Here is a 15,903-nt window from a genome sequence, read left to right as displayed (position 1 = left end):
CCAAGATATGACCTAATGTACTCTTAATTAAACAAATGGTGCTGAACTAGCTTCCTCTTACCCTCAAATGTCCATCAGCTCCAGCAATGCATGCACTTCCAATTGTTCCACTCAGCAAACTCTCCAGCAGAGCTGTCTGGGAGATGAAGAATGAAACCCCAAGTGCTCGGTGTTGGAGAAGTGCAGATAACCCTCCCAGTGCTTGCAATCAAGTGTGAACAATGCTGTGCCTCCCCAGGGGAATGTTTACATCCTGGACTTGATTGAAGTGCTGTGAATTAAACAAAGCAACACCCCTTTCTCTTTGCTTGGCTCTTTAATTTGAGCGTCAGCACTTGGGAGTTGGTGATCCACAGGAGCCAAATATTGAATTTCTTGGTGTGCATTGTCTGCTGCTTCAGTAACAGCCTCAGGTGCCAAAGGGGGAGTTGTCAGGCTCTGGAGCTGCCTCCTCACAGTGCTGCTGCAGCTGGATTTGTCACTGAATTCTCTCTGAGGACTCATTTTCACTGTGACTGCCCTGGCAGGGTGTGCTGGAGGGAACTGGTGAGAAATGGAAACAGTGAAGGCATCACTCAGTGAGTAACATCTGCTCCTGGGAGGGACTGACCTGCATTGTCTCATCTTCTGCACATTAAACTGGAGCTTCTAAATCTATGTGGGCAAAAAACCCAACTTTCCCTTTTAATGGCTTGTTATAAGTGCATGTGATTCCCAGAAATTATTTCCCATTTCTGGGAACTCTCCCTGGAATTCTCCAAGAATGTGAAATAGTTTGGATACAAGAGATCTACACACACTACAACCATTTTTCATTGGCTGTGGTGACCTGACCTTTCACTATGTAGTTTGTACATGCAAAAAAAACCCTGTATTTTTGTAGTTTAAGTTCGCTTAATATTTTGTAGTTCATACCTAAAAAAAAAAAAAAAAAAACACACACACAAAAAAAAACCAACCAAAAAACCCCAAACCTGTATTTTTTATAGTTTAAGTTCACTGAATGTTTTTCCTCCACATCTATGGGCAGAAGGTTAGCTGTTAAACTAGCAAAAAGCCTTTTCCCAGATACAATTCCACACAACAAGACACCAATCCCAAATCCTATAGAAAATCAGATTCTGAGATTCTTACCTGTGCACCAGGTGCACCTTCTGCTTCAGGAACAGATCAATAAATAAAGCAATAAATAAATAAATCACCTGCTGGCTGTTAAACTGCAAGGCATGTTTACCATGATCCCAGTACTGAATTCTGAGCTTGGCATAAAAACCAACACAATGCAAGGAGGAGAGGTTTTAGTTAAGACCTGCTGAGTGCCAGGTGGTCTGAATTATACAAATTAAAGCAATCTTTACACAAAGTAAACCCACCTGTGCTCTTTGGAATATGCACTCATCTGTTTTACTCACAGAAACACTTTGCTGAAACTTGTAAGTGTGCAGCCTGTTTCTGTCAATGTTGAAAACAGGATTTATTTCATCACCCCAGAACTCACCTTGTGCAGACAGAAGAGTTTACCACAGGCTGTATGAGATGTGATATCTGTTAGTCCTCATTTCTGTACAGGTTACAGAGCACACAGGGCACCACTGAGTTCCAGAGAAATTCCTGTAGTAATCCCAGTTTCCCCCCTTTAAACTGATGGAAGGAGATTTCCACCTCTTTTGGCAGCTGCCTTCCGTGTGTAGTTTTATCCAGGTCACTATTTCTAATAATTTCCTTTCTTTTCTTTCCATCTGGTGTTTTTTCAGCATTTTGGCTTTTTCAGGGTCTGCCTCTCACCAGGCTGGAGCTCAGTCATTGGAGCTGGAGAATGTGGAATACCCTGAGCCTTGGAGGGTTTTAGATTTGTGATGTGACAGAGCAAAAGGGACTGCCTTCCTTTTCCACAAACACATTTTATGTTAATATTTCCATGGGGGATGAGCTCTAAGAGGTCCATATGCTGTTCCTTCATGAACCTTTTGAAGTGTTCATGCACATTGTAGAGAAAAAAAGGAGAAACACACAGAACCTTTTCTGTTCTTCAGCAACTCCCAACATTTTTATTCCTTGCTTCACCAATTCTGGTGAAGTTAGAGAGTTTTGCAACATGCTTTAGTACTGGAACAACGTGGCTTTAAATCATCCTGAGCTTACAGAATTACAATCTTTACTTAAGTTCAGCGTTCTTTGCAAACACCTTGTATATGACAGGAAAGTGCTAAAGGAACAGGTGGATATCTGTTCATTGTACCAATAAAAAGGCAAGAATGTGCTGCTGTAAATACTTTTCCAGTGCAGAAGCAGGAAATGAACTGTTCAGGGCAGTGTCCTCACACTGCATGCAGTGAGACACTGACAGCTACTCAGGAACCAGTGCAAGAGAGGAATCAGCAATGCTGGCAGGGCAGGGGGATTGCAGGGCTCTGCAAACACAGGGAACACGCCACAAAACGTGACTGCACAGCAGCCCTGGGCTCTCAGAGCTGCTGCTGGGGTGAGGAGCAGGGAGGGATTTGGCCAGGAGGTCATTGTGAGAGCCCTGCAGGAGGAACCTGGGAGAATGAGCACCCAGGCTGTGTTTGTACAATTTCTGATTTGAAAAAAAACCCCACCAATCTTAAAAACCTGACTAGTCCCTAATGTGGATTGATCTCTGTGTGTAAGTTGACTTTGATTTAAAACAATTAATTGGGTTATGTTTTCCAAGCTTATGTGTTATAACAACACAAAAATATTTTCAAAGGTATCTTTGGGATGAAAACTTTAGAAGTATTTTACGAAAATAATAAAAAAATAAATTACTTTTTCTTTTTAAACTAACAGCTATAAAATCCACGAACTAAACAGCATACAACATCGACATGAGATGAAATATATTACACTAAAGGCCAGTTAATTACCACAGTGGTATGAGGCTTCAAGTAAATTAGGAGGCACTTTTTGGCTGAGCAGTAGTCACTGATTCAGTGTAAAGTCCCAACTCACAGAAACACAGGAAATAAAACTGCTAAAACTTTCTAAGGTTCAAAATTCAAAAAAGGAGAGGGGGAAAGGGGAAGGGGAAGGGAAAGGGGAGGGGAGGAAAGGGGAGGGGAGGGGAGGAAAGGAAAAGGAAAAGGAAAAGGAAAAGGAAAGGGAAAAGGAAAAGGAAAAGGAAGTGCATATAGAAAGACAAAGAGCAAAAAGGCCACAGAGGGCACTCAGGTCTGCTGCTTCCCTTCCTGGACTATGAAGTTCCAACACAATTAAGGCTTCACACAGCAGAGGAGCAATAAAACTCCAGGGACATGGGACAACAGGCACAAGGCAAGGCAGCAGCAGGTCAGATGAGCGCAAGTCCAAAGTGGAACAGGTTGAACTCCACTCTGATTGAAGGGAGCATTCAGTACTTGCAGAATTCCAGGCATTAATACTTGTTGTGCTCTGTACAGCCCACATGGAACGGACTGAGTGACCCCAGCACCACAATCTGGTATCCTCAAGATCATCAACACCTAAAAGCTAAATCTTCCAGCAAACAAAAGGAGGTGATGTTGTGGAGGGATTTAAGTACCAGTACATGAATAGGTTACTATGAAATATTGCTATTAAAGTCCCTAACATAACAAAGAGGAAGACAGCAAAGGGTAACTCCAGCCATAAATTACATATTTAGAAGCAGTATAAAAAGCATTATTGATATTCAATATAATTAAACACACACATGTACCTACATGTACTACTAATAACCATACCTAATTGTATTGATTCAGAGGTTAAAAAATTTGGAAGGCAGCACTTTGTGGCACTCCTGTAAAACACAGTGTGTTTGGGCAAGAAAAGCACAGCACTGAGTGGTCCTTCAGAAATCCCCTCACCTCAACGAGGCGCAAAGTTCTCCAGCTGGAAGACCAGGTCCACAGCAGCATCCACATCGGGCACAATGTGGTCTGGCTCCACCAGGGCGGGGTCGAAGCTGAAATCCCTGTGCCCGTGGAACACGTTCTCAGCCACGCTGTCCCTGCTGGGCACGGCCCCCTCGCTCGGGGGGTCGTACACCCCTGTGCACACCAGCACGGACCTGCAGCGGGCAGCGGCTGCGGGGGCCAGCTCCGAGTCCCAGCCGAGGCCAGGCTGGATGTGCTGGATGTGCTGGGGAAGCTGGGCAGGGGCTGTTCCTGCAGCAGCCTTGGCCTGCAGCCGGGCTCTGGGGCAGCTCTGCTGCAGGTAGCGGTTGTACAGGTTGGCTCCGTACACATCCGTCATCACATTGTCCCTGCAAAGCACAAACTCCGTCAGCGCCTCAGCTGCAGCTGTCAAAGGCATTCTTGCATTGCATCATTTTGAATTAGAGGTTGTTGTACTGCACTAAATAGTTTATTTAGTTGTTGTTTTGCACTGGGCGATGGGAAACTTGTACTGAGTATGTTATATCATGTAGATCGTTGTTTCTCTTCTCCCATCCCATGGTTTCTCCCTTATCCACCCCTCTGCCCTGCTGATCTGCCCCCCCTGGTTATCCCTCCCTTCGCCCCTCCTCAATGGGATCCCATTGACTGCAGTTCTCTTCCCCACCCCATTCCCTCGGGTGTAAATGTCCCCTGCAAGAAGGCAATGCCCTCTTTTCCACCTGGGATTTCACCAGAGTCTGAGGTGTCCCTTCCCAAGCCAATGAACAGGACACTCGTTCCCACGTGGAGAAGAGCGTTTCTCATCTTTTGCTTTGTCCATGTCAGACCGTGTGGGCCAGAGTCCATAGCCAGCCTGGAGTGGACTCAAACAACAGCCCCAGAGACACGGATTCTTACAAGAGATTTTTGGAGTTCACTTGAGTTAGCAATATGAATGAAGCATTTTAATTTTAGCTTGTAGAATTATGTGTTGAATTTTAACCTTTTCTTAAGAAACCTCTGCCACGATACAAAGGGCATAGGAAAATGCAAATTTCTGAAGCTTCTTGCATCAGAAACAATACCACGAGAAGACCAAGAGATGCAAGAAACCCAGCTAAAGGGGCTCCTCGGTCTCCAAGCTGATCAAGGCCGACAGACGTACTCAGATAAGCACCAAGGTGTAGGGGGATACAGGATGGGTGAATGAAGGGGGTACAGAATGTAATCTTATCCCCTAAAGAGTTGCAGCTGAACCAATTACTAAAGATTAGGAGCAGGCCTGATGTTAACAGGCCACACCTGTAGCCAATAAGAACAGTGTAATAGAAGAGTGGATTGGTGAGAGCTGGAGTCAGTTGGCTGCTGTGAGGACAAGGAAGAGGCAGTGCCTCGAGGAGCTGTCTACAAGGAACAGCAGGGAGGTATGAAACTCTGGCAATATGGAACCCTTGCAATGTAATGATAATAGAACTCGTGCACTATAATGACAACACCAAGAGACCAAAATACACATGCAAAGGAGAAAAGTTCCAAAGTTCAGTCATGAGGAAGACCACAGTCTTCCGCCTCAGAGATCACTAAGAGACCCCTGTGTGAACACCACAGCAAACAATGCATGCCCAGAAGGACCTGGATCTGATTACCATGCGAGGCGAGGACAGGAGGGGCCAGGGGTTGAATATGCATGGCAAGGTTGTGCAATGTAATGAACATGGAACATCTTTGAGAATGAAGATGTGAGTCAGACCGAGGCTCAGGGCACAAGTTTTCACGAGAGCTATCTCGCTTGTGTCAGCTGCTGACAATACGTACCCACTTGATAACTACATCAGACTGTGGATTCTAATTATTCTGTGAATCCCTTCAATTTCATCTAACACTTTACTGTGTACTTTCCACCACTTTGTGTGGAATCAGGCAGACAGGGAGAAGTCCAACCCCTCAGCTATTTTACTGCACCGTTTTCATGAATCACTCTCCATACTGGGGCAAGGGGAGAGAAAATCAAGGTATGAGCAGCCCATGAATGAGCTTATTATATTGCCAAACGTCTTGGAGACTCTGAAACAGTCTTCTATACAATGCAGCTTTATCTTATCTCTGAAAAGGATTCTGTGATGTGGCAGCACACGCAGTAGCATATGACCAACCTAAATGACCTCAGAGATCAAGTCCAGCTCTGCAGTCTCTAACTGTCCTTTGCTCAAAGGGAGTTGGTGTTACACCACTAAACCTAACAGAATAAGCACCAGGCAAACCCTTTGTGTTAGATTCACACAGCCTATTACAGAAAAAAACTAAATAAAAAATCAGGAAAATCTTAGTTGCGTATAAAACACCTTTTGTGCTCCTGCAGAAATTACACGTAAAAAGAGCAAAGCATCATTAATCTTTAAGATTAGAAATGTCATGAAAGATACACCATAGCACCAAGAAAGTTAGGTGGTCCTAATCTTAGGAGAAACAAGCTGGTAGGAGCTGTGTGTTTTTCTTGGCTGGCATTTACACTGTGAGTAATTTCCTGGTGTATTTGTCAGGCTCAGCACCCCTGACCCCAGAGCACAGAGGGTTTGGGGTTTCCTGCTGTACCTGTGGGGCTCAGCAGACCTTACCCCACAGCATAGAGGGTCTGGATGGGCTGCTCCCAGCTCCTCTGCAGGGCCTGGGCCCGGATCAGGTGCTCTGCATACTGGTATGTCAGCCTGCTGGGCTTGCCCATCAGCGCCTCGTACTTCAGGTCTCTGCCAGTGATCTTCTTGTAAATGTTTTCCAAGCAAACCATGAACGTTCCGTGCCCAAACCTACAGAGATATAAATCCAAACCATGAACAATCTGTGTTCAAACCTACACAGATAAAAAAACCAAACCATGAATGTAACCATGAACATTCCATGCCCAAACCTACAGAGATATAAAAACAAACCATGAATGTTGTGTGTCCAAACCTACACAGATAAAAAACCAAACCATGAATGTAACCATGAACGTTCCATGCCCAAACCTACAGAGATATAAATCCAAACCATGAACATTCTGTGTCCAGCCTACACAGATATAAAACCAAACCATGAATGTTTTGTGCCCAAACCTACAGAGATATAAAAACAAACCATCAATGTTCTATGCCCAAACCTACAGAGATATAAAAACAAACCATGAACTTTCCATCCCCAAACCTACACAGATAAAAAACCAAATCATGAATGTAACCATGAACATTCCATCCCCAAACCTACAGAGATATAAATCCAAACCATGAACATTCTGGGTTCAAACCTACACAGATAAAATACCAAACCATGAATGTTTCGTGACCAAACCTACAGAGATATAAAACCAAACCATCAATGTTCCATCCCCAAACCTACACAGGTATAATACCAAATCAAATTACATTAAGCACAGATTTAAAACATCAAACTAGGCTTTTTTATTTCATTATTTCTAGGAATAAATTGTGTCTTGCAACTATCAAATTCTGCTCAGCACTCAATATTTCTGCATCTGGTTCACTGAAAATTTAGAGCTGATTAGCTGAACAACTGACACCACAATAAACTCACATTACTGGGATGGCACAACAGATTTGTCTAATTTTAAAATTGCTCACTGGAGGTATCCTGGCTGCCTTAGTGCAGCCTGAAGCCATCACACAGATATCTTTTCCAGTGTGTTAATTAGAGATGGCCTCTGCTTCCATAGACTTATCTGAGCAGATCTTTGACCCAGGACTGAGGCAGCAACCAACTCACAGTAAGAAATTTCTATTTCAAATTACAGACTGAGGGGAAGGGAGGGGAAACAAACCTATTAAAGAAGTACCTTCTATTGAAAGCCAAATCAAACAAAACCTCTCTAAGAGGTCCTGGCACCTTTTTCAGTGTGTTCTGCTTGTTTTTCCTTGTGCTCCCTAAAGAGCTCACTGCATTGTCCTCAGCTCAGAACCACTCACTGCTTTCAACCAGCAGGGTCAGCCCTTTACCCTACCAGGAAAAGAGAAAAACCAAAGAGGGACCTAATGAAATGAAACAATGGCCTTGATAATTTTTTCATTTTTGCCTTTGAACCGAGGCTCTGAGGCCCTCAGGAAAAATACCTCTATTTCTCCATTGTTCTGGGACTGAGGAAACAAAAGGTTTAGAGCTTAAAAGCAGCTTTTCTCTTGAGAAGTGATTTCCTGGATGCAATAATGCAGCCAGCAGCCAGGCAGCATTAGCTGAAAGTGCATTAGAGATGCTGCATTCAAAGCCAAGCCATCAAGCATTCAAGTGCTGACTCTGAACCCGGCTGGAAAAACCCCAAACAAATCCCAGTGACATGAACAAAGCACCTACCTTGGGGACTGTGCCTCAGCCACCCACATCAGGTCCATGTTGCAGGCCAGCACAGGGATGTGAGGGTAGCTCTCCTGCCCGTAGGGATTGCCAGGATAGCCACTGGTCAGCAGAACATCAATGATCAGCTGCAGGCTGGTCTCCCATCTCACTGGCTCCCCAAACAGCACCACAGCTGGGAGAAGCACAGGCACACAACAGCCATGGAATTGTTAACAGAGCACTGAGGCCTAAAGCTTGGCCTAAAGAGACTGAACAAGTCATTTAATATAGCCAGGAACTGATCAGTCACATTAATTTAGGGGTTTAATATATCACATGCCCATCCAGTCACAGAAATCTCAGAAGTAACAAGACTCCACTGCAAAATTTACAGATTTAGGAATTTTATTTTGCAGGTGAAATTTCTCCAGAAATTACAATATTAACTTCTAAATTGTATTTCTAAGTCTTCCATAATTTATGAGTTCCCTGTTTACATGCAGTATTTAAATATAACACCAGAGATGTTGATTTGTTCATCTCAGAACAAAATTTGGATGTTGTTTTTAAAAATTGCTTTGATCTCCAGCAATAATCTGACATGGATATTTTTAAATCCTAAGGTCCAATTTCTACTTTCCTGTAGTTCAGATAAGATGAGAGTGAACACAAGACCCTTCTCATACTACAGCTGCATCCTGACTACTTGTAAGAACAAGATTAATTATTTCTGAATAATGAACATCAGCTCATTATAAAAGGAGAGCAACAATAATCTGTTAGAGGCAGATGAAAAGGAAAGGAGGCCTCATATACCCTTCAAACTTCAAAACCCAGGGGCTGAAAACTGCACACATTAAAAAACAGCTTTACAAGGCATGATGCTTTCAAATGAATGACAGATGTCATTAACAAGGAAATTTTAGGATTATCTCAGACAAATTTTGAAAGTGCCCAGCAATCTAAAAATAATTTATGATAATAAAATAAAGTAAAATAAAACAAAATAAAATAAAATAAAATAAAATAAAATAAAATAAAATAAAATAAAATAAAGCTATTTCATTTATTCGTGGATAGATGCAAGTTAAATAAGGATAACTGACCCTCAATCTTGGGAAGCTCCACAGCAGACGGGGACTGCAATAAGAAAAGAGTGAAAGTTTTCTACAAGATGAAACATCTACTATTAACAGAATAAATTCCAGCTCAGCTCCCACAGCTGCCTCCTGCCCCTCCAAGAGGAAATGCACTCTATATTGATATATTCCTGATGTCAGTTCACTCAGAAACTTGTGTTTCCTCTCTGAGGTGACACCTCTGGCACAGGGACAGCAGTGACTGAGCTGTACCTGCTCCTGCCTCCTGCTTCTCCTCAGCTGGAGCTTTTTAACTCCAGCTGTTAAAATTCCTTGTGTTGTGATTTCAGTTGTTTAAATTACTTGTTTAATTAGTTGTTTTAACTACTTGTGTAGAAAAGCATGGATGTTTATTTTACCACAGGAGTAAGAGGCCTCCAGCAGTACCAGGACATTTGAAAAACAGATTTTGAGACGTTTTTCGTCAACACTTCTAAAAAAGAATGCACTGTATAACATGTAATATATTTGCTGAACAATTAAGAGTCTGCACTCCATTATTTACTCTGTGTGGTGACAAACACTTAAGCAGGTTCTTGACCTTCCCCACAGCTGAGCTATGATCCTGTGAGCCACAGAGAATGTCCTCAGTACCAGTGAGGAAATCCACTCTGTAGGCTGGCCCTGAGCATGTACAGCACACCCAGATATGTTCACTTCTGCTTTAATTCTGCACAATCCAGCTGGAACCACTGTACCCACTGCTGACATTTAAATTGTGATGTTAACAGCAAAGGGAGTCCTTTGAGGGAAAATTGTTTCTCTTCAAAGCTTTCATTTGCAATCAAAGCAACCTCATGGGTCAGAAACAATAGCAACACAATCATATATTCAGGGAAAAGCTTATGTGATCTTCCACACCTTCTGAGGAAGCTGATCAGCTTTCCAAGGCAGATTTTGCTTTAAGTATCTGTATTAGATTGTGAGTTTTCCCACAACAGCAGGCTATAAAATCAAAGGCTGGGTTCAAGAATTACTACTGAGAGAAAAGAGCTGTTCTTGAGAATGTTGTAATGAAACAAATAAGGAAGCAGAAAAGTCAAAATACAATGTAAGAACAGCAGCATTAGCTTGGTAGTCAAATATTGATCCCTGTTGTAGGATGTCATGCAAGGAGCAAACAGAGAGGTTTGAAACACAAATGTCACTCACCAGGACATTGGGTCTTCTGTCATGGTCAACTGCATCGAGCAGAGGGCGTTTCTCCCTCAGAGTGTCAATGGTGATGGGCTGGCAGAAGCCAAGGCTGGGGCAGCCAGCTAAGGACACACAGCTGCTCACAGGGAAAGGTTTTCTGACTGCTCATTCCACCTTAACCATTTAAAGGTACTCAACTGACAAATTAGTTAGCAATGAAAGCAACATCAAAGACAGAATTTCCTTCTGTGAGACAAAAAGCTGATCTGATAAATGAGAGGCCAAAGTTCTTCTGTTTTGTTTTCAGTCCTCTCATCTACTTCTCTCCTAGCCAAGCCTAACGAATATTGAATTTAGAAATGCATTTCCTAAGAAACAGTACCTTCAATACCTTTTTCTCAGTTTTGTACTTCAAATAGAGTATACTTATACTCTATACTTATGCTTAAAAGTTGTATATACATTTTTACAACTTATGATTTACACCAACTTCAATGAAAATCCCACTGAAGGAAGAAGTGCAGAAGGGACTTAATGGAAGCCTGAGCAAAGCTTATGCAAAAGTTAAGGTTATTAAGTTACAGTTTGAAATTTTGATACCACCATGATATCAATATTATTCAAGTCCTTTGGGCACTTGGTATAAAACCACATTCATACATAGATTTGGCACCATACTAGGAGCTATCATTACTATTTATTATTGCATTTGTAGGGTTGAAATATCTGATTTTCACTTCATCCATAGGCTTCCCTGAACCTGATTAAGGAAAACACATTGGCAGAAAGTTGTTGGCTTTTTTAAACTCTTTTTTTAAAGATACTCTCGAGCAATATCAAGAAGGGGTCCTTGTCCAGATACCAGGACACATTTTTTATGATAACGCTTGAACATCCGCAGGGGACTGTGGGACATCATCACTTGTTCTTGGGAAATCTGTTTGGGATTTAAAAACAAAAGGACTCTGTTGTATTCCAGAGAAGTTGTTCATACATAGATTCAATAAACAGATGTGACAGATTCCAGGAATTACATAACAATCAGCATTTTCTCCTTGCACAAATGATGTATTGATAATATGCCAGAAAAAAAATACCTTACTGACAAGTTATCACACATACCCCTTTCAGCTCCCAGCTCGATTCTACATGAGCAAGCCTTTCTCTCCTGGTTTGATAAAATCACCAAGGGAAGGAGAATCAGAACTGGTTCCAATTGTGGGCCCTTTGCTAAACTGCAGCTGTGATTTAATTGTACCAATTACCACCTTCTTTTAGTTTACACATCCCCAGCCCTTCACCAGGACAGGTAGCAACCAGCCAGACTATTATTGTGGAAAGATGCTCCTGTGAATCACTACTTACCATCTTTCCAAAGAAATACCTTTAGCTTTACTACTGGAAAAACCAGTGCCTTTACCAGTTAGGTTTGGACAGCACTTTTTACTTTCAGCAAAGCACATCAGGGGGCTTTAAGGGAAAAGCAGCCCTGATGAGCTGAGCAGCATTTAATGGAAAATAACACATCTAACATGCAATTTAACATGCAATAAATGGGATTGAGGTGACTCACTGGAACCCCCAGCAGGTGGGACAGCTGCTCAGCCTTCTTCTGGCGCAGGCAGTTCCCAGCGTTGGTGACAAAGACCACGGGCACCAGGAACTGTCCCTGAGGGTTCACCAGCTTGCCAAAGGCTGCTCTGGCAGCAGGGATGGGGGTCCTGCCTCGCACCAGCACCCCATCGATGTCAAACAGGAACCCAAAGGATGGCAGCACGCGGGGCTGGGAGGAGGGATGAAATCAGAGGGTACATTAGTTATACATGTCTTGACATATTACATTAAATATTACATATTACATGCAATATTACATATTACATTCAATATTACATATTTAATAGAGTTTACAGCAGCTACAGCCCCCTGAGAACAGACACCTCCAGTGAGAGCAGGGGAGCTATAGCCCTGCACATCTTATTGTGCCTTACAGGCACATCTTCATGCTAAAAACATGTTGACACAAGCAGCACCACAACTCCCTCTGCCTTGTGCATACAGACTCATGAGAGCTATTTTGCCTTACAAATAGTTCCAGATTGTTTCAGAGGATAGGGAAAAATTAACTTAAACTGATGCCAAGAGGTACAAAATACACGCTGCTGTGCCAGTGAGTCACACTTCAATGGCTTAACCCTCCACAGAATACTAACAAAATATGCAAAAGTAAATTTTTCAGCAGTGGGCAGGTCTTGGGCAAAAGTACCACAAGTATTGTACTTGGCTGCTCCCTTCCAAGGTGTTTGTAGTAAAACTGTTCTGTTCCACAAGAGTTTGATTTCGGCCAAGTGCCTGCTGTGCTCCCACACATGGCCTCAGTCCCATTTTCACACAGGGCAGGCTAATTGGCAAAGTCAGCACCTCCTTACACCAATGCTGCTCAAATGACTAAAATGTAACTGTAAAATGTAATGTCTCCTTGCCTGCCTTTGGGGCAGTGAGGAGCTGGACTCGGTGAGCCCCAGCAGGGAGAGGGAGGAAGGAGGAGCAGAGACAGAGAGAGGAGTGTGAGCAATGAAACTGTTACTGGATCGGGCTGGGAAAGCACGGAACAAAACCTATCATCAGGAACCTCGGGATTATGGTCAGTGATAAAGAGAGAGGGGTTAGGGGCAACAGGCACAGAAAGGACTCAGCCCTGGGAGCTGGAACAGCCTTTGCTAACAGGCACAGAAAGGATTGCAGCCCTGGGAGCTGGGACAGCCTTTGCTGCCGTGTCTCCTGTGCAGGAGGAGAAGGCGCTTTGCCTACTCCAGCAGCACTTTGCTCCACATCGGCGATTCACACACCACGTTTTTCCTGCAGCGGGCACGGCACAGGGACAGGCACCGCTGGGAATGGGCTGCAGCTCAAACAACAGCGGGAATCCGCCCCCCCAGGCAGCCCGGGTTAATAACATCAACACTGGAAATATATCGCATTCCCATTCATTTAAATTAGGCTCAGTTTTTGTCTTCGCATGCAAGAACTCCCCCTAAAGCCTTCTCCTCTCTCCTCTGTAGAGTCATCACCCTTTTAAGAACAAAACCCCCGAAATCCTGGTCTCCACATAGCCTGCACCCGTTTCAGGAAAGCCAGGTCAGAAATATCCCAACTGCTGCAGAGATGCTGCTAAAGGCTCGCTAATAAACGCAGAGCAGTCTTCCCAGGCTTTGTGAATGGGTACCAGAAACTGCGGAAACTACAGCGGCATTGGAATAATTTTGTAGCAGATGCGATCCTTTACGTTAATTTTGCGACATATGAATAACAGATGTATAGATAACAGGTTACAAATGGGAATTTTACAGTGAGTAACACTAGCAGGAAGAAAGGGGGGAAAAGCAATAAGGAAAGAAGTGAACATATATATATATATATATGATAGATATCACGACAGATAGAGGTACTGAAGTCAGCAGCTTTGTTTCCCTTTCGGCCCTAAAGGAATTGTTGGTGGCAGGAGTGCTGTGCCGCGGACAGAGCCGGCAGCGGTCGGAAGGAGTTTCCCTGGTTCGCTCTGTAAGGCCGGAGCACACGCAGCCCCGGGACAGGAGCTGCGGCCGGCAGTGCCCGGGAAATCCATCCCGGCGTCCCGGGGAAGCGAGGATACCCCGGGCATCCCCGGGGGGCCCGGCTGCGCTCCGCCGCGCCCCGCGCCCCTTTCGCTTTCGCTGCGCCCCGGCCCGCCCGCCCCGGGCCCCGGCCCCGCTCACCGCGCTGTGCCCGCTCCGCCCGGCCGGGGGCCCGCGCATCCCCTGCCCGCGGGGCGCCGGCGGCCGCGGCGGACGGGCGGCCCCGAGCAGGGCGCGCAGCGGCGGCAGCGCCCGGCGCATGGCGAGCGAGTGCGGGGCCGGCACCGCCCGCCCGGCCCGCGTCACTCACCGGCAGCGTCACCGCGTCACGGCACAACGTCAGCCGGGCAGCGGGGCAGCGGCGCCGCCGCGCCTCGCCAGGGCTCCGCTCCTCCGGAGCACCGCGGCTGGCGGCACTGCCGACAGCGGGCAGTGCAACATCCCGAGCCAGGAGATAACTGCGTTCGATTCAGTAACGCAGCAGAAGAAACATTGTCTGGTTCTGCCCGGCCAAGGGATGAAAGGGCTGGAGCATCTCTCCTCAAGGAAAGGCTGAGGGAAGCCGAGAGGATGGAGCGGGCTCTGCTTGGCGGTGCCATTTGGACACTGATGCCCAGGAAGAGCTTCTTCCCTGTGCAGTGACTGAGCATGGAACATTGTCCAGAGAGGCTGTGGAGTTGTCTCACTGCAGCTACCCCAGAAGTGTCTGGACAAATCCTGTGCCCTGTGCTCTGGGATGGCCCTGCTGGAGCAGGGATGCTGGAGCAGATATCCCACAGTGGTCCCTTCCAAACCGATCTGTGACGGTGGCCACAGGGGTCTTATGTTGAGGGAAGAGACCCAGATCTGACTCCATATTTCAGAACGCTTGATTTATTATATTATGATATATATTACATTAAAACTATACTAAAAGAATAGAAGAAAATATTTCATCTCAGAAGGCTAGCTAAGAATAGAAAGGAATGAATAACAAAGGTTTGTGGTTTGGACAGAGAGTCTGAGCCAGCTGGGCTGTGATTGGCCATTAATTAGAAACAACCACGAGACCAATCACAGACGCACCTGTTGCATTCCACAGTAGCAGATAACAATTGTTTACATTTTGTTCCTGAGGCCTCTCAGCTTCTCAGGAGGAAAAATCCTAAGGAAAGGATTTTCATAAAAAGATGTCTGTGACACCGATCCATTCTGGGATTCATTTTTTGGGAGAAAGCCACCACAGCCCCTCAGCTCTGCACCCCTGCAGCTAAACTTGAAAGTGAGACACACAGCACAAAATGTCATTAGTTAATGGATACTCTGCAAAGCTGTCTCTGTTTATCTTGCTCATCTGCTAATGCAGATTAGGCAAATCCACTTATTTCCTAGTGCTGCCAACAAATATTCCTCAGCACCCCTGTGGCTGCGAGGAGAAACTGATGCTTCAGTGACTGCACTGCACTCACCAGGAGTCAGAACAAGGACGGTGCCTTCCCTCTGCAGCACTGACATGGCTGGCATTAAATCAAACACAAATGCATTTCTAAGAGACAAAAGCAGGCCCAAATCGATGCAGCAGACACAACAATTAGAGAGTTTATCCCCTTGCTCAAGCCAGGACCACACACAGGCAGAACTCTGAAGCACACATGTAAGAATACATGCAGTACCTGTTTTCTAAGCTGGATGTGCTCAGGGCTGGGACATTCCAGAGATGGAATGAGCCACAAGCCTGGCACCACACACACATCCCAGCACAGCTGCACTCAGAGCTGAGCAGAGCCTGCCCACTGCTCCACTCTCCAGGACAAAGAGGATCCATTTCCAGGCTGTGACCACAGCAGCTTCCCCACCCTG

General features: G+C 44.9%; 1 protein-coding gene across 1 annotated transcript; it reads right to left on the bottom strand.

Annotated features, from left to right (window-relative positions):
* Positions 1-1,064: 1,064 nt before the first annotated feature.
* LOC132078374 (haloacid dehalogenase-like hydrolase domain-containing 5) lies at positions 1,065-14,325 on the bottom strand. The gene is made up of 9 exons (XM_059480469.1): positions 14,206-14,325; positions 12,027-12,236; positions 11,278-11,390; positions 10,469-10,562; positions 9,284-9,317; positions 8,196-8,370; positions 6,473-6,661; positions 3,846-4,243; positions 1,065-1,809 (listed from the first exon to the last, which is right to left on the bottom strand). Exons 1-8 carry the CDS (start codon positions 14,323-14,325, stop codon positions 3,847-3,849), a joined length of 1,332 nt encoding a protein of 443 aa, XP_059336452.1. The 3' UTR covers positions 1,065-1,809; position 3,846.
* Between the last annotated feature and the right edge of the window lie 1,578 nt (positions 14,326-15,903).

This window comes from Ammospiza nelsoni, chromosome 11 (assembly GCF_027579445.1).
Source record: "Ammospiza nelsoni isolate bAmmNel1 chromosome 11, bAmmNel1.pri, whole genome shotgun sequence".
NCBI lineage: Eukaryota > Metazoa > Chordata > Aves > Passeriformes > Passerellidae > Ammospiza > Ammospiza nelsoni.
This window is presented reverse-complemented; position numbering and strand designations above follow the sequence as displayed.

Coding starts and splice junctions, on each gene's coding strand:
- LOC132078374 (XM_059480469.1), bottom strand. CDS start 14,325: ATGCGCCGGGCGCTGCCGCCGCTGCGCGCCCTGCTCGGGGCCGCCCGT. Junction 8,371..9,283: donor GGAGCTTCCCAAGATTGAGG/GTCAGTTATCCT, acceptor TGCTTCTCCCAG/CTGTGGTGCTGTTTGGGGAG. Junction 4,244..6,472: donor CAGACCCTCTATGCTGTGGG/GTAAGGTCTGCT, acceptor TGTGCTTTGCAG/GGACAATGTGATGACGGATG.